This window comes from Phyllostomus discolor, chromosome 14 (genome assembly GCF_004126475.2).
Source record: "Phyllostomus discolor isolate MPI-MPIP mPhyDis1 chromosome 14, mPhyDis1.pri.v3, whole genome shotgun sequence".
Lineage (NCBI taxonomy): Eukaryota > Metazoa > Chordata > Mammalia > Chiroptera > Phyllostomidae > Phyllostomus > Phyllostomus discolor.
In genome coordinates this window covers 52,015,824-52,034,069 of record NC_040916.2, presented here as the reverse complement: position 1 = coordinate 52,034,069, position 18,246 = coordinate 52,015,824, and the positions used below count along the sequence as shown (strand labels likewise).

At 45.2% G+C, this 18,246-nt stretch overlaps 1 protein-coding gene across 2 annotated transcripts in view; it reads left to right on the top strand.

The window, feature by feature from the left end:
* Positions 1-1,822: 1,822 nt before the first annotated feature.
* Positions 1,823-18,246, top strand: part of ANKRD35 (ankyrin repeat domain 35) — an 18,661-nt gene continuing 2,237 nt past the window's right edge. For both annotated transcript variants that reach the window (XM_036015071.1, XM_028502897.2), the window contains exons 1-12: positions 1,823-2,189; positions 8,349-8,479; positions 9,206-9,294; positions 9,654-9,718; positions 10,525-10,582; positions 10,770-10,840; positions 11,169-11,275; positions 11,897-12,078; positions 12,692-12,729; positions 12,894-14,921; positions 16,884-16,973; positions 17,224-17,289. In XM_036015071.1, coding sequence (XP_035870964.1) covers positions 2,151-2,189; positions 8,349-8,479; positions 9,206-9,294; positions 9,654-9,718; positions 10,525-10,582; positions 10,770-10,840; positions 11,169-11,275; positions 11,897-12,078; positions 12,692-12,729; positions 12,894-14,921; positions 16,884-16,973; positions 17,224-17,289 — 2,964 coding nt within the window. In that variant the 5' untranslated portion in view covers positions 1,823-2,150. The remainder of the gene's footprint in view (positions 2,190-8,348; positions 8,480-9,205; positions 9,295-9,653; positions 9,719-10,524; positions 10,583-10,769; positions 10,841-11,168; positions 11,276-11,896; positions 12,079-12,691; positions 12,730-12,893; positions 14,922-16,883; positions 16,974-17,223; positions 17,290-18,246) is intronic.

Here is an 18,246-nt window from a genome sequence, read left to right as displayed (position 1 = left end):
GCTCCTGGTCTACAACTCACTTTCTCTTCATAGACCCTGAACATTTGTTTCTTCTAGGTGCCATGGTCCCCTCCCACTAACTGGGCCTCATCCCCTTTGAAATAAGTCTTCATGTGCACTAAGGTGATAATTAGCTATTTAACTTGAGGTTTTAGTAGAAATCAAATCTATTTTCTTTAGACACCCAGGGTTCTTCCAGTACCCTCAAGGAATATGTGCACCTCAGCAATGGCCTTCTAAAGACCATGTTTCTGCCTCTGTTACCTGACTCTGACAGTGGTGGCCTGTCTGACTTATTAGGCAGGAACAACTATTTTGTGACAAGCTGATGAGTTATTTTGTGGCAGGAGGAGTCCATGGTGGCCCTCAGTGCACTTGATATGGACAATAGTTTAACCTTTATGGAACATACTATTTATGGGGCTGGTAATGAGTCCATGGTTATAATTCTTGAGGACTAGTTCATCTAACTCTTTATCCATGTGATTAAAAAAGCAACTTCTAGTATTCTTATCCATCCACAGATCCATGTCCTCTCTATTCCTCAGTTCCAGAGTGGGACTTTTTTTTTTTTTTCCAGAATGGGACTTCCTTTTACTCCATCCTATTCTTCAATAAGCCTGTCGCCTTTTCCTTTGGAACAAAGCCAGTTTGATAAACAACTGTAGAAACAACAGGCTCTCTCCATACACATATGTTCTTTCCTTTTTTCCCATTGTGCTTTCATTTCTTCAATCATTCATTCGTTCTTTCATTCTCTCATCAGACATTAAGCACCTAATATGTGCCAGGCAATGAGAATATAAAATACAACTCCTACCATCAAAGAACCCAGTCTAGTAGGGGAGGCAGATGTAAACAAATAATAGCAAATACAGAGAAATGGTTGCTACATAATATGGCAGAATTAAAATCGTATCACACAATTTGGCACACTTTTTTGAGGTGTGTTTGTAGGAGGAGGGTGGTAGCAGGGTTGTAAGAGAAAACTTTACAGGAAAAAGAAAAACATTTGGCTTGAGGGACCACCAAGTGTGAGAGGAGGTGTTCTGGGGATGACTACCAGTAATCACCAGTCCGGAAGGAAATTGTAATAGACTGGCATAGACTGAGCATTGAACTGTGAAAGTAGTAGGAGATGAGACCACAGAAGGCAGGGTGCATCTCCTGGTGAGCCTTATAAACCATGTTGAGCATTTTCAGCTGTATCCAGTAGGCTATCATTTGAGTGGGCTTGCTCTGGCCTCCAGGTGGAAAAAGGAGAGATGGATAGACCGGTTGCCTGGGACTGACCAAGCCAGAATTGCTGATTTTTTAATTTGAAGAGTAGTAGAAATTGTGTTTTGTTTTTTAAAGAACGAGAGGTGCTTAAAATAATTCTCTCCTCTTCCTCTGCCTTTTCTAATTTACAGATTCTTTAGAAGGTTAAACCTGATCCCCTTTCCCTCAAGTTTGGTTTCCCAAGTTGAGAGGAGTCATGCACTATCCACACTAAAGTCTCCTCCTATTTCCAAACCGTTCTCTTTAAATCCTCTTTTGTGCCTGGTTTTTGGCTGATGAATGGGGGAGGAAGTAGAAGTCAACTAAGTTGACCAAAGGTTTTAGGACACAATGAAAGCGCCGTCACCAGTGGTTAAACGAGGCAGTTGGCAAGAGCAGGGCGCGGGCAGAGAAGCCGGGACTGCACTCCTCTTTGCAGCGGCCCTAGGAGGAGCCCCGCTCCGGCGGGGTCTGGGGTGGAGCTGCCGCCAGAAACTGCTGAGAGGGGCGGGGCCGTGGGAGGAGTTTTAGCCGCAGCTGGCGGGGTTCTCTCTGCTACTGAACACGTTCGAGATAGGGGAGGGTTCGGTTTGGGAGAGGAGGGTTGGAGACCAAGCCCAAGTCCTAGCCAAAGTTTGTAGGCATTGCGCCTCTACAAAGGCGAAGTGGGGCAGGGCCACGGGCGGAGTTTTAAGCCCAGTCTCAGGGGTTTTGTCTGGGATTGAGCAGGAAGGGACTTGGGGGCAGGTCCCGCACTGCTTTTGACAGCTTTCTATTTGTCAGCCGCAACTGAGTTCGGTGGGTTCGGAAATCTGTACCCCTCTCTCTGCGCGTTCCAGTTCCCCCCTCCCCACCCAGACCCAAGCCAACCCGTGGCTCTGGCCCTGGCCATGAAGCGCATCTTCTCCTGCTCCAGCTCACAGGTGGCGGTAGGTGCCAAAATGTCTGGGAGGATGGGCATGGGGTTAGGGGCCAAGCCCTGTGGTGACAGAAGTCCTGAGTCCTACCGCCGTGCACTGTTTGTCTTTTGTCTTTATCAGTCTTACCAGCTCTTTCGCTCTTGCAATGCAGCCCACCGGTCCAACTTCCTCAAGACCTGGTTCCCCAGCCTCTGGTTAACCTCTGCCCAACCTCTGACCTCCCTAAGGTTCTTTCCCTTGACCCTTCTTTGTCCTCCTATCATCTACATTTCCAACTTCTGATGTTTCCTGTAGCCCTAACCCCTCCTGAAGCACCCGTCCTATACTTTTGCTTTGTCTCTTAGTACTGAACCATTCTCAAGCATCTGCTCAGTCTCCAGGCCCTGCTCAGCTTCAACTTCCATTATGTCTCCCAAGTCCTATCCCACGTTCTCATTTTGTAGCCCTGCCCTGTCCTCACGGCCCTCCCCTCTCATATGGTCCTATTCTTGTTTCCTCTTAACCCAAGTAGTCCCAGCCCCATACCTTCCCCTAGCCCTTCTTCATAGAGTCTTCTCTTTCCTCACTCCCATCTCACCCCATGCCACTTCCACTCCCATTTTCTCATTATAACCACTGGCTCTCACACATCACTCCAAACCTCTTTCTAATTAGTGCTCTCACAACAGCAGCCTTCTTTTGTTCTCCCCTTCAACCTCTGCTTCTCTCTTCCCAATGGTTTTTCAATTCCACTTTTGCCCCTTTTGCCCTGACCTGCCTGCTCTCTGTGGGTTAATCTTGCAGTCTGGCCAGCCTGACAGGCATTGCCAGAGAAAGGCACAGGTGCCTGACTGCTCCCCACAGACCTACATAAGGTGCCTATACTGCAGTGCCTGGTCATCAGACTGATTCTTATGCTAGTCAAGGCCTTCTACCTGCTTCTCCCAAGTCTTTCTTCATTCTAAACCCTCACCCATTTGTTTAGGTCTTATACTCTCTGCTCCTTTTGACTGAGTTGGGGAAAGGTGGTGGTGAGAAAAGAGGAGGAAAGTGTATTCACTTTGAGAGTTTCCAGAAGAAGTCACTCTACTCACCAAGTTCTCCCAAAACAAAACACAAGGAAGAAGATTACAGGATGTAGTGGCTTAGGGAGAGTATAATTTCTTCTTCTCTGAAGATCTCTTACAGAGAGACCCCATATCTGGGGATGACAGTTTCTGTGCAGATGGGAATTATGGCTCATTTAGAACTGAAGTTGCTAATTACCTGTACTAATACTTCTTAGTGGTGCCATTCATAAGGAATCATGAGAAATGTTTAGTGCACTTTTCATGGGCAGGCCACAGAAGCCTGGAAGAAAGCTATGAGGCAATACCAGGAACTCTGTTGAGACCTGCCCTTGTCCCACTTTAGTTTCTACACATTGGTCAACCAATCAAAAGACACTCACTGAATAACTATTATGGCCACCAGAAAGGGAGGCTACCCAGGCTCTGTCTTAACTCATAATGGTTTTCTTATTCACATGGACTCTCCCTAGATACTGAAAATTCTTTACATTGCCCCTCCCTACCAGGTTTGTGGAGTCTGCATGCTCCTTGGGAATGGAAAAACTATTTCATCCTTCCTAACTCTCCAATCTTTGGTCAGTGCCCCCTTTCCAATATGCTGTGGTGAGCAATGGACTGAATGTTGGAATTTGAAAGTATTCATTCCTCTGTCCTTCTTTACCCCAGCTCTACAAAGTTTTGGCCATGGAGAATTTCTACCCATTCTAAACTCTCCTTAGTGTAACAAAATTATAAGAAGTAAATTGAGTGGATTTAGACCTATTTAGCTGGAAAGAAATCTGTTTCCTCAGGATGGGATCACAAAAAGCTTGGTAATAGGCCAGTTTCAGTTGGAAATTGTTTCTTCATAAACTTCCTCATACTTCTTATGATAAATTCCTCCACTTCCTTAGTAGCTAACCACTCTGGGCCCGTTTGTCAGAGAAATAGCGTGACAACATTCCTGGCCACTCCCAAAGCTTGACTTCCCAGTGATACTGGAGATTGCCCCTACCTATCCCCACTTCCACTCCTGGGTCCAGGGCCAGAGTCCTGCACTCTCAAATTGAGATAAGGACTAAAAAATCAATGACCATTTTAAAATTAATCTAAGTTATCCAGAATATAAGAAATTGAGCAAACAATCAGAAACCCAGCTTTTATAATCTCATTTTATTTTAATCAAGTAGAGGATGCCTTTGAGGGTGTCTTACATATTATCTTACTCTGCCTTTGTAGGAAGTAAACCAGAAAATAGCTCTAAACAGTTGGAACTGAATTAGCTTACAGAAATGTCACTTGCATTAAAAAAGTTAAGAGTCATCTCCTGGTTCCTTCAGGGCAGCCTTTCTATTTCCATACACCTGTCCTATAGCTGTAGCCACTCTTCCTCCACTCTTGGTGTGCTCCATCTTGATAGGAGACGTAAAGGCCCACAGCCAGGAATAAGGAGAAGCTGCATTACTTTTTTTTTAAAAGGCACTCTAATTTTTTTAAGACTTTATTATTTATTTATTTATTTATTTTAGAGAGAAGGGAGAAAAGAAGGGAGAGAAACATCAATGTGTGGTTGTCTCTCACATAGTCCCCACTGGGGACCTGACCCAGGCATGTGCCCTGGACTGGGAATCGAACCAGCAATCCTTTGGTTCACAGCCCACGCTCAATACACTAAGCTACACCAGCCAGGGCTCTTTTTTTTTTTTTTTTTTTTGAGAGAGAGAGGAAGGGGAGCAGAGAGAGAAACATCGATTTTTGTTGTTTCACTTATTTATGCATTCATTGTTTCTTTTTTAACCCTCACCTGAGGATATACTTACCAATTTAGAGAGAGAGGAAGGGGGAGGGGGAGAAACATTGATGTAAGAGAGAAACATTGACTGGCTGCCTCCCATACATGCCCCTACTAGGGATCGAATCTGCAACCTTTTGGTGTACTAAAGGACACTCTAACCAACTGAGCCACTCAGCCAGGGCCATTGATTGATTCTTGTGTGTGTCATGATGGTGGTTGAACCCACAACCCTGGCATATTGAGAGTACACTTGAACCAACTGAGTTACCCAGCCAAGGCAGGACCCCTATTTTTTTCTTTTTTTTTTAGATTTTATTTATTTATTTCTGGAGAGAGGGGAAAGGATGGAGGAAGAGATGGAGAGAAACATAGATGCATAAGAGATACATCATTCAGTTGACTCTTCCATTCCCCCAACTGGGGACTTGGCCCACAACCCAGGTATGTGCCCTGACCGGGAATTGAACCTGCAACCTTTCAGTTCACAGGCCAGCACTCAATCCACTGAGCCACACCAGCCAGGGCCCCTCTAATCTTAACTAAAGATATACAAAACTTATTCTTGTATTTGAGTCTGCTGATTAATTTGGTAACTGTTCTCTTGAGGCTGTGATGATAATCCAGTGCCTCTCTTCCGAGGTGTTGGATGAGCAATGGACTGGATCCTGGAATTTATAAGTGTCTCTCTGTCTTTTTTCACCTAGTTCTGCAGAGCCTCGGTCATGAAGAATTTCCACCTATTTTAAATTCTTCTTAGTATAACAAGATTATAGGAAGTAAATCAGGTGGATTTAGAACTATCTAGCTGTAAAGAAAAGTATCTACTTTGCTTGGAAACACCTTTACTATATGTACAGCCTGGCCGTTAAGCATTGGCTAATATGAGCAAGATCCCTTTCCCCCACTCCCCTGTATGGAGAATTCTGAGCCCAGAGATATCCAAAGTGTGCCAGCAAGGCTTGAAAGGATGGGGATTGGAACTAACATTTATTGTGTACCTACTATGTGACAGACACAGTGTTAGGTGCTTTATATGATGTTATATCATTAAAAAACTGATGTTCAAAGAAGTTTTTACATGCCTAAATTCACAAGGACAGGAAATGTTTGAATCAGGATTTTAAACAGAGGACTTCACATTGAGGTCAGCTGATGGCAGTGTCCTGTGCTGGAGGCATAGTTCTAGCTCTCTGCTTTTTCTGAGGGTGACCTGGCACCCAAGAGACATTGGATAATGTGTTCTTACATCTCATTCTTTTGGTATGTGAAGCAGTCATTTTGCTTATTTTGTTCTTTGAGAATTAACCTGTTTGGAGACTCTTCATGCATCTGAGAGCGGGTGGCTCTGCCCTGGAGGCAACCTTAGACTGTTTATTTGGAAATAAGTAAAATATCTTTTATCACTCTGTAGTAGTGTGATCTGGTGGTGAGAACTAGTATTTAGCATTAGGTGGCCCGGGCTCTAATCTCAATTTTCTCACCATTTTGTGGTGTGTCTGTGCAGTTATTTAACCTCAGTGTGCTTCAGTTACTACTTCTGTCAAATAGATAAAATAATATCAGCCTTAACTACTTTCCAGGGATGTTGAGAGGCTAATTGAAATAGCACTTGAAAGCGCTGTGAGGAATTACAAGTGTTATATTGGAGTCTTACCTCAGAATTCATCTACCCTAGATAATTTTATGACTGGAACATTTAAAATTCTTCCTGTTTTTGATGAATAATTTGCCATGGCTATGTGAACAGTATTTGAAAATGAGTTATTTGGCTTTCATTAACCCTATATTTTTCCACCTTCTCCTATAACCTCTTTCTTATTGAGATTATACCTCATAAAATGCAACATGCAACCACTAGTCCCCCATCAGTTCCTGTTTTATTATAAGGATACCATATACTTGTATAGCTCTTCACAGTTTACAAAGAGATTTTTATATATATTAGTTCATTTAATATTCACAACATGATGAGGTAGAACACAAATAATTCTCCCACTCCCCTGTATGGAGAATTCTGAGCCCAGAGATATCAAAAATGTTTATTACTGTCCACATTTTATAGGTGAGGAAACAGGTTACAGGTGTTTAATGGCTTACTCCAGGTCTCGTAGCTGAGAAAGTATCTGAACCAGTCCCTGAATTCAGGCCTGCTGACAAAATTTGTCTGGGGCACTTTTCACCATAACACAAATTTTTGCATCCTTTCTTCTTTTCCTTTCCCTTTTCTGGGTCAAACCAGGCTTTTCTGTGCTTTCAGCTCTGGGTGTTTTTACACAGTTCTCTCTTTTATGCCATGAGGTACTTCAATTATAGTAATTATCCTACCACCTGGAAAAGTCAAGCTAGAATTTTAGAACAATGAATGCGCAGGTGTGGCTTTTGTCTGGGACAGCTGCTCCCTGCCTGGAAAAGAGGAGGGAGGGGAGGAAGGAGAAGGGAAGAGACCTCTTGCTGCCTCCTCAAACCTCGCTAGAGACCTATATTTGCTGTTCGGTTGTTGCCATGAAAGGGAAGAGCAACTAGGTAATGGGCAAAGATTTGAGATGGGAAAATGAAAACTCTTATGTTTCTCCTCCCTGTTTTGGGGCCCAAAGCCGATGGGTAGAGATGGTATGATTAGGTACTGGGACTCCTGACTATGACCTGAAGCTAGGTGCCATGACTTCTCAAATATCTGAAGACAAAAAGCAGAGTAGCATGGGAAGCTTAGAGGGAATGTGAGCACAGCTTGCTCTGGCAAGACCTAGAGAAAAAATGGGAAAGGAGTCATGGCTGGGATTGCTCTGCGGTTGTCCTAATAACAATAATCATAATGATGATTTAAAGAGATTTGAGCCCTGGCTGGTGCAGCTCAGTGGATTGAGCACCAGCCTGCAAACCACAGGTTCGCTGGTTCAGTTCCCAAGCACCTGCTTGGGTTGTGGGCTGGTTCCCCAGTGAGGGCCATGTGAGAGGCAACCACACACTGGTGTTTCTTTCCCTCTCTTTCTCCCTCCCTCCCCTCCTAAAAATAAGTAAATAAATAAAATCTTTTTAAAAAGAAGACATTTTAAATACTCTGCATCCAGCACTCAACACCGATTTTTAAGTCAGTAGTCCAAGCACTTTTTGGTCCAGGGCTGGCAATAACCAGAAGTAGTTCTAAGTAGAATATGAATTGGTGATTATTTAACTGGCCCACCTAAGAAGGACTACCTGATCTTAGGCTGAGTGATTTGTGGAACACTGAAAGGACCTTAGGGATGTCCCTTTCCTCTTGCTTGGTATCTTCCTATAACCATCTCTTTTAATTTCTTTCTCCACTCCACCCTCACCTAATTCACACAATCTGTGGCTCTGGACCAGGTGGAGAGATGGAACAACCGTGATCAGAAACTGCTGGAGGCAGTGCAGCAGGGGGATGTGGGACGCGTGGCTGCCCTGGCTTCCAGGAAGTCTGCCCAACCCACCAAGCTAGACTCCAACGGCCAGTCCCCGTAAGTAAGTCCTCCTGACCTTAGTTTTGGTATGTGGTTCCCTTTGAAAGCTCCAAACTCCAATATTATATAGGACCAGGGAATACCTCAACTTCACAGCCCTTTTTGTATTAATAAATCTTTGCTATGCATTAAGTGCTGCACAAAATGAGGGAAAAAATTATTGTCCCTGAGCTCCATGCACTTCACAACCCAGGTAAACCAAACTGACCAAAAAAAGGACAAAAATCCCATGAAACAGACAGAAAACTGATATATACACTAAATAGAGTATTTCTTCCTTGCACAAAGAGGAGGGTGTATGTGCTTGGGAAATTCAGAATGAAGTGGTAGCCACAAGAGTCACATGGCTAGAAGGAATGAGTAGGATAAGAGGAATGTTAGCCCTTGTTTCTGCCCAAGTCAGTCTTCACATGCCCGGCCCCCTGCTCTGGCTGACTCTTTCTGTGACACTTCCAGTCTGCTAAGGTACCTGCAATAATAGTCTCAGATTTCTTGAGACCTGTAGCTCTTATTTCTATATTTGCTTCCAGCTTCCTCTGATTTTATGATAGTAGGTCATAAAGCCTTCTCTTTTTCAGAGAGTGAGGTCAGGGGAGTTCCCTCTCTGCTTTTGGGATTGGCTTTGGGGTTAAGGGAGCATAGGAAGCAGTGATTATTAAGACTCTCCCATTCCTTATCCCCTGATCCCTTCATCATTCTGCCTCTTGGCCTTGATTCTGGCAGGTTTCATCTGGCAGCCTCCAAAGGCTTAACAGAATGTTTGACTATACTGCTTGCTAATGGAGCTGACATCAATAGCAAGAATGAGGATGGTGAGTTAGACTGAGCACTGGGTTATACCGCTTGCCTCTCCCTCTACAACAGCAGTGGGGGGCAGTGCTGGGCCCTGCTGTAGGTTCCAATGGCAACCCCCTGTTTCTCTCCTCATAAATTCTGACCAGCATCCTTCCAGAGGTTCCCCTCCCTACCAGCTGGGTGTACTTTCACCCACCTCCCACCTCCAACTTAGGTACTAGGCACTTGGGAAACAAGAATTTCTGGCCTCATATGGCTAAGATCTTTTCTCTCTAATTTCCCTCTGATTATCTGTGCATCTCTTGCCTTCCCTCCCTGTGAGTCATTGGCATGTATGGGGCTACACACCTCCCTCACCTGCTCTTTCACTTTCCAGGAAGCACCGCCCTGCACTTGGCTACCATCTCCTGCCAGCCACAGTGTGTCAAGGTCCTGCTCCAGGTAAGAGCAACCCCTTGATACTACTCCTGTGAAGGGAGGAAGTGGACCCAGAGTTTCTTAACTTTGTCTTGAAGTCACAAGTAATATTTGATCAAATATACCCATCTTATTCCCAATATGAGGGCTTGTAATAATTTATTCATTAATTCACAACGTTTATTTAACATCCACTATATACAGACACCACACTTAATGCTGCCCTTGAGAGCAGGTCATAAAGTAGAGTTGCCAGTCAATATGCATATATTGAGCGCTGCCATTGGCAGAGCCACTTCAAAGACTAACTGTTGTGATGCTGATGGGTGGGCAGAAGGAGGACAGAGGTTTTCAAATTAGAACAAAATGCTATTGTCTGTTTTTGAGATGTGTGTAGTCTAGGCACACACAGAGAAATATAGATGTGAAATGACATGTGGCAAATTTATAAATAATTCTCCAAAAGTACAAAAGGCACAGTTCAATAGACCATTGTGTGAATTTCTGTTCTGCTTTTGTTCTTCCCAACACTTTCCAAGTTTCCCAATTAAGATTCTAAAGTATAAGTCATGGTCTCAGGTGTTATTTTCCCTAGCATGTTTATTTATCTATAATCTGATTTTTCTTAGGCCCTACGTTTAAAAACCAGGGTTGACATTTAAGGCTGCCTATCATCCAAAAAATTTATTGGGCTTGCCCAGCAGTTGAACAAAGCCATGGTCCTCTCACCCCTCCCCATAGTAATCTGGAAGTTGGAGACCCAACAATGGGTATGGGATGAGAATGTTAACATCATGTTCTGTGCTGTTTCCCTTTGTGGCTCTTTACAGCATGGTGCCAATGAAGATGCTGTGGATGCAGAAAATCGTAGTCCATTGCACTGGGCAGGTGCGTGCCAGAGGACTGGTGGGAAATAGGGCTACAGGGACCATAGGGTAGGAAGGGAGAGGAGCATAACATTTGGTGGAAAGGGCAGGGCTGATTACTAAAATGGTTGGAGGGTATTTTGGGTCATGGTCTAACTAGATATCTTTCCTGCTTCCCCTTAACCCAATCATCCTTCAACCCTCCCCAGCCTCCTCTGGCTGTGCCTCAAGTGTGCTCCTGCTGTGTGACCATGAAGCCTTTTTGGATGTCCTAGATAATGTGAGTATCAGCTGGAACACTGGGCAGTGTTCTACACAGGGAGGCTGTGTCTTTCTATGAGCTCGATTGGCCAAATTCTGTGACCAGATATTGTGCAGTACCACCTTCTCTTACTCCCTCCCAACCCCACCCTGCTCCTCCTCCTCTTCCTCATAGAAATGTTAAGCCTTATCTTCTTAAGAGCTTCTAACCCTTAGAAAAGGAACATATAGCCTCAAGACTGGGGATTTTTTTCTGGAGAGGTGTGGGGCGAGGGGAGCTGGTAGGATTGTGTCAAACACCTGGCTCCCCTGGCTTTTCATGAACCCTCTTTCCACAACCTGTGCAGGATGGACGTACACCCTTGATGATTGCCTCACTGAGTGGTCATGCGGCTATCTGCTCACAGCTACTGCAGAGAGGTGCTCAAGTTAATGTTACAGACAAGGCTGACAAGTGAGCCTGCCTTATCTTCCCACCCCAAATCCAGACCTTGATCAATTTAGGAAGGTGCTGCTGGGCAAAGTGTGTGTGTGTGTGTGTGTGTGTGTGTGTGTGTGTAAGAAGGCAAGTTAATCTCTGTGTTCTTGGTCTCCTTTCTTCTGAGTCGTGGTTTACAAGAGCTCTGCCAACGGCTTCACTGTTTGCCTCTTGAGAACTTGAGAAAGTTTTCCTTATGCTTTTTTATTCAGCTTCTACCAGCCCCATCTTCTTAACATAGAACTCTGGAAGTAGAATCAATACCTCTGGACACATAGTTTAATTTACTGGTTTTCAAGCTATCTTTTAAGCAATGGAATCCTTTTTTCTGATAAAGAATTTATGCAGAACCTTAATATATAAAAACTGAGGAAAATAAATCCCTTTTAATTGCCCCCCTGCTTTCTGACTGTTCTGCTGCATGGACTGGCATTTGAAAAGTTCTGGTCTGGCCTAATGCTCTGTCATTGGCTGGTGTTGGTCTATGTTTCTCCTGCCCACACTGAATGAGAGCTGATCCTGTGAATGAGATTTCTGGAACCCGGACACTCTGATTCCAGAAGGAAAGCCTATCCTCAGATTTGTCCTAACCCATAGATCGGCTCTGATCCTGGCCTGTGAAAAAGGCAGTGCTGAAGTGGCTGAACTACTCCTGAGCCATGGAGCCGATGTGGGAGTGGTGGATAGCATGGAGCATGATGCTCTGTATTATGCTCTGCGCACACAAGACAAAGCACTGTGGAAGCTGGTACAGCAGGCCCTGAACTGGCGGAGGGGAGGTAAAGCCTGTTCCCTGTTGTAACGTCAAAATGCTCCTTTATAGCTCAAAGAAGCTTCTTAGACTCCCATTTGTTTCCATGGCCATGATCCATCTGACAAATAATTGTCACGTTAGTCAAGAATTTATTTATTGCTGTTACTATGAGATGACCCCAAATTCACAAAAGCATAGCCACAAAGTTCCTTAATGAAGCCTGTCTCTCACTAACGGCAACTCTAGCTAGTACTATCACTAGCATTTCTGAGTTATAATTGTATATCTCTTTGTGTGGTTTCCTGGCAAACCTGTCTCTCCCCTACTAGACTGTAAATTCCCCAGATGACAGGCCATTTCTGTTTTGTTTACCACTGATATCCTGGTGCCTATTACGGTGCCTGACATGGTGTCCAATAAAGTGAGTGAACAAAATGAATGAGCTGGCACATGTCTAGGATAGGGAATCAAGTTTGCTGGATTGGACATGGGTCGCTCCCAGCTCTAGGAAGATATGTGTGGTAAGGGTTATGATACTGAGGGGCCACTCCTCTCACTGAGAGTCTAAAGAAAGAGTGTAGGATAGAAACACATGGGACCTGTCCCTGCTCTCATTTTCCTCATGTCTTTTCATGTAGATCAGGAGCTAGTTCAATATCCAGATGTTGCATCTAAGGTAAGACCCTAAGTACCTCCCCTTCTGACCCACTGCAGGCCATCCCACTGGGATATCTCCCAGGAAGTGATCCATGGGGGTGTTGAGACAGTCTAAAAGAAGAAAGGCCCTCCTGGGTCTAGGATAGCTTCCAGGCTTTACTTCACTGTCTGTTTTCTACATAGGCCTCTCCATCTGAGCCTCAGGTGGGTTCTCTACCTAAGAGTTCATGGAGAGGAGAGCCCAAGGAGGAGCAGGAAGGAGAGAATCATGGAGGCACATGCTCAGAGGCATGGAGGTGGAAGTATGAAGATGAGCAGAGGAAAGTTTCTCAGTTGGGGCAGGAGCTGGTACAAAAGACAGAAGAGTGTAAGGCTCAATCTGCAGCCTACCCGGACCTGAAGAACCAGATTCGAGAACATGTGCTGGAGCTGGGGCTCCTCCTTGCCCAAGAGCCCACAGCTTCAGAAGGGCAGAGTTCTAGTATCCATCCTGAAGAAGATGGCATGGAGAAGGGTTGTGTCCTGGACCTGCTGGCTGAGCACATACATGACTTAAAGAAGCAGCAGCAGGCAGTAACCACAGCCACAGCCACAACCTCAGCCAACACAGTATTAGCGTCCAAGAAGACTGAGGATTCAGCCCAAGGGCAGATCCATTATGAAACCCATGGTTGGCCCCAACCAGAAGAACAGGGGCCACCCCAGAGCCCAGTGTGTGAGATCATGAGGAATGCCACAGGACAGCAACTGATCACCAACGGTGGACACGCCCTTAGCTCTGATCATACTGACCAGCCACATGTTGGCCAGAAGGAGAGGTCACAGGCCCTAGGGTCTGAACCAACAGACACAGTGGCTGAATTAGTGGGCATAGCAGCCATGAACCAGCTCCTGCTACAACTGAGGGAGGAGTTGGCTGCAGTGTGGCAAGAAAAGGATGCTGCCCTGGGGTCTTTGTCAAGACCAGTCCTAGAGGTAGCTCTGGGGACACCCAGAGCTGAGGCTGCAGCAGCTGCCTGGGAGAAGATGGAGGCCAGGTTGGAGCAGGTGCTAGTGAGGCTGGATCGGGCAAAGGCAGGACTACAAGGGAAACCTGTGGCCCCTGCCCAGGAGCCCAGAGAAGGAGCACCAAAGGCAGGCTCAGAAACCATCACCAAAAAGGATGAAGGGAGGGAGAAAAGGGCTCCTGGGGCCCACAGGGAGCCTCTAAAAGCCCCTGTCAGAGAACAGATGCCTGGAGGAGGACTGGCAAAGGGACCACTGGAGAAGGAGGTGTCAGCACTGAGACTGAGCAACAGGCACTTGCTAGAGGAGTTGAAGGAGCTGGGGCGGGAGCGGCAGCAGTTGCAAGGGAAGCTGCAGTCCCTGAGCCAGCGGCTGCAACAGGAGTTTGTGCCCAAGCCAGAGGTGCAGGTCCAGCTCCAGCAATTACAGCAGAGTGTGGGGCTGCTGACAGATGAACTGGTGATGGAGAAGGAGGCCAGTGAGAAGTTGCAGAAGCACCTGGCCTCCCAAAACAGTGGCCTCCGAGGCCTGTGGGACTGCTTTCCCCCAGAGCTGGTGGGCAAAGTGAGTGCTGGGTGCACAGGTACTGAATCCCCGGAGGAGCTACAGGCCCACATCAGCACCTTGGTATCCAGGCACCGTGAGGCCCAGCAGGTGATGACTAGGTTGGAGGAGGAAAACCAGTGGCTGCAGGGACCCTCTGCCCCACATAGGGAGCCAGGCACCACCTCAAAGGTGCCAGCATCCCCAGAAGTGGCTGCTTTAGAGCAAGACCTCAGGAAGCTCAAGGAAGAGCTGGGGGCCGTTCAGGCTACAATGAGTGGGAAGAGCCAGGAGATCAGGAAGCTGAAGAAACTGCTTTACCAGGCAACAGAGGAAGTGGCTGAGCTGAGGGCCAGGGAGGCGGCCAGTCTGCGGCAGCACGAGAGAACTCGGGGCTCGCTGGTGGCCCAGGCCCAAGCTTGGGGTCAGGAGCTAAAGGCTATGCTAGAAAAGTATAACACTGCCTGCCAGGAAATGGGCCGGCTGCAGGAGGCTGTGGCCAAGGAGCGTCGCAGGAGTGGAGACCTGGCTGCCAGGGCCACAGAGCAAGAGCGCCAGGCCAGCGAGATGCATGGGTACTCAGAACAGTTTGAGGAAACAGTGGAGCTGCTGAAAGAAAAGATGGAGCATCTTTTGGGGACTTGCCAGGACAAGGATGCCAAGGTGATCAGATCAGGCAGTGATGGAGAGAAGTGGGGAAGGTTTCTGTGTGTTTACTGGATTTGCTAACCTGCACCTACCTTTGGTTAGTCAGATAAATATCACCTGCTTAAAAACAGAATGCCAACTTTTTAAAAAGATTTTATTTATTTATTCTTGAGAGAGGGGCAGGGAGGGAAAGAGAGAGGGAGAGAAACATCAATATGCGTTGCCTCTCTGGGACCTGCCTGCAACCCAGGCATCTGCCCTGACTGGAAATCAAACTGGCAACCCTTTGTTTTGCAGGCTGGCACTCAATCCATTGAGCCACAACAGCCAGGGAATGAATGCCAATTATCAGCAATTTGTCTGAGTCTGAGGCAGTTTGGAGTTAAGATTGGAGGTGAGGTATAAATATAAGAGAACTTAGGTATTAAAACCTAAGAAGGGGACTTAGGTATTAAAATTTGGGACTCTGGGTTCAGAAGCAGTGTGGTCTGGGCTACCACCCATGGAGTACTATGGTTTATTAGCATTTTGACTTAAATTATGTGTATTAGTCTGAAGACAAGTCTAATAATATAGTATGTTGCTATGGTTTTGGTAGGGTTCTGAGGAGGTGACCCAAAGGCTGATTGATTGATTGATTGATTGATTGATTAAGAAAAATAGACTAGGCTAAAGGCCCACTTCTCCCCTCCCACTTCAATCAGAGATTTCCATTGGCAAAGAAATCCCCAATGCAAAGACAAATATTTGGAAACCACTATGTTAGGTGCCCAAGTTTCCTAAAAAAATCAACTTGCAAATGAACTTAGTAATTCTAGAACTTTACCTATGAAATGAATTCAGAAACCTTATACAAATTTGTGTACATGGTCAAATTTAGAATGATTAAAAAATATGGGAAGCATATGTTTTACATAATATTGAATACATAAAAATATAAGGAATGTTATAGAAGAGGAATCAGTATGGGGTGGGGCTAATTAAAGAAAGGAAGAATTTTGTGTTGGTGTTGAAGGAGAAGAGGAAGGAGATCAAATGGCAAAAGAAAATAGTGTAGTGGAGGTTGGACTGAGATCATCTGGATTTTTATTTCAGCTTCAAAATTTACTGATAAATCATGGGTGAGTTATCTAAACCTCCAAGTCTCCAAGCCTCAGTTTTTTTTAATCTATAAGATGAGGCTAATACTAGAGTTTTTGTGAAGGTTACATTACATAAGATTATATTTAAAATACTCAGAATAACTTCTTGAAATTTTTAAGTATCACAGTTAGCTATTTTTATTATTCTTACTACCACCATTCCTAGTATTGCTGGTTATCATTAACCGCATTTGTGCCTTAGCCTCACAAACCACAAAAACTCATCTCCATTTCTCTTAGTAGTCAGCAGCCAGAAGTAGATCAGGATTCAGTAGAGTTAACAGCATGGCCCTGGCTGGTGTGGCTTAGTGGATTGAGCACTGGCCTGTGAACCAAAGGCTTGCCAATTCAATTCCCAGTCAGGGCGCATGCATGGGTTGTGGGCCAGGTCCCCAGTAAGGGCCATGTGAGAGGCAACCACACATTGATGTTTCTCTCTCTCTCTTCATTCCTCCCTTCCCCTCTCTCTGAAATTAAATAACATACTTTAAAAATATTAAAGATTTTAAAAAAAGAGCATGGATCATGATCTCAAAGAGATCTCAGTTCAGGTCATAGGTTATCACTTATTAGCTGTATGATTTGACAAATTACTTAACTCAGACTCTTTATTTAGAAAATGTGAAAAATAATGTTTCCACTCTTCCTCTAGAGAAGTATTGCTCTTCTCAGGACAGAAGTAAAGTTCTTTTGAGTATTAAATGACACAAGGTGTATGTAAAAGTATCTGGCACATATTATATACTCAGTAAAAGGAAGCTGACCTTGACCCTGGGTGGTAGTAGTGGGGTGGGTGGGAAATGACTTGGACCTCATTGGTTCCCTTTGGTTTCAGATCAAGGAATTGTTAAAGAAGTTGGAACAGCTTTCAGAGGAAGTCCTAGCAGTTCGAGGAGAAAATGCTCGCCTTGCCCTCCAGCTGCAGGTATGTTTTGGCTCTCAGGGAAACAGACAGAGCTAGAGAAGAGGGTAGACAGTGGAAATGATGTATATGTAAGAGAGATTCTGGGAATTTCAGAGACCTGTTCAGGCAGAGGTCCACAATGGGCCATTGATGGGCCAAGGGAGACTACCTGGCCCAACTGACCACTTAATTTTATTGTTCCTCATGCTTGGAGTATCAGGGTGAGTATGGGAGGGTAGGCACATAACTCCTAATTGATGCTTACTCCCAGGATTCCCAGAAGAACCACGAAGAGATCATCTCTACCTATAGGAACCATCTGTTGAATGCTGCTCAGGTAGGCATGGGGAGAAGAAGAGACAGAGAGTTGGGCAGGGGTGTTGCATTTGGGGGTCCTTCTCTCACCTGCACATATTTGTCATTCACAGAAAGCTAGACTTTAGGTGTTCCAGTGCCAGGTCTCTGGATCTCATGAGGAAGAGCAAGAGAAGTTGCACATGAATGTATGGGGAGAGAGGTGTTTGTCCCTCCTTTTCAATTTCCCAATCCACTGTAAAGTCTTTTCCTGTCTCTTATTTCCTTTCTCAGTTCCCTCCTGAGCCAAATGATCCCTCACCAAGGAAGTAGAGGGGGATGGCTTGCTCCTCTATTAGGAATAGTGATAACTACAAAGAATTGAACATTTATTGTGTACCAGGTGTTTTGCTTCAGATTCAGAGTTGTAACCCTCGTAGCAATCCTGAAGAGTAAACATTATCTTCCTTGAAAAGATTAGGAGCCCTGGCTGGTGTGGCTCAGTGGGTTGGGTGTCATCCTGCTAACTGAAGTTTTGCCAGTTCTCAATCAAGGTACATACCTGGGTTGTAGGCCAGGTCCTTGGTTGAGGGTGTGAGAGGGACAGCCAATTGATGTTTCTCGAGCATCATCAATGTTTCTGTCCCTCTCTTTCTTCCCCTATTTCTGAGAATGAATAAATAAAATTTGAAAGAAAGAAAAGAAAGAGAGGAATGTGGCAGGTGGAAAATTTGGAAAGAAGAGCTGTGATCCATCCCTTCCACCAAGAACGTACTTTCTTCTAAGGAACAGCAGTTGTGTGGATGCAGGTAGACTTTTCACACTGGGACGAGTTATTCCAGCATTTTTACCTACACGTTCCTAGTCAGTTGGGCACATCAGTCCTTTCAGCAGAACCCGACTTAGGCACTTAACCTTTCATGACTCAGGTGTGCCAAGACAAAAAAAAAAATGGCCCAAATGGAAGAAGAGATCAAAGCTCCAGAACAAATACAACTAA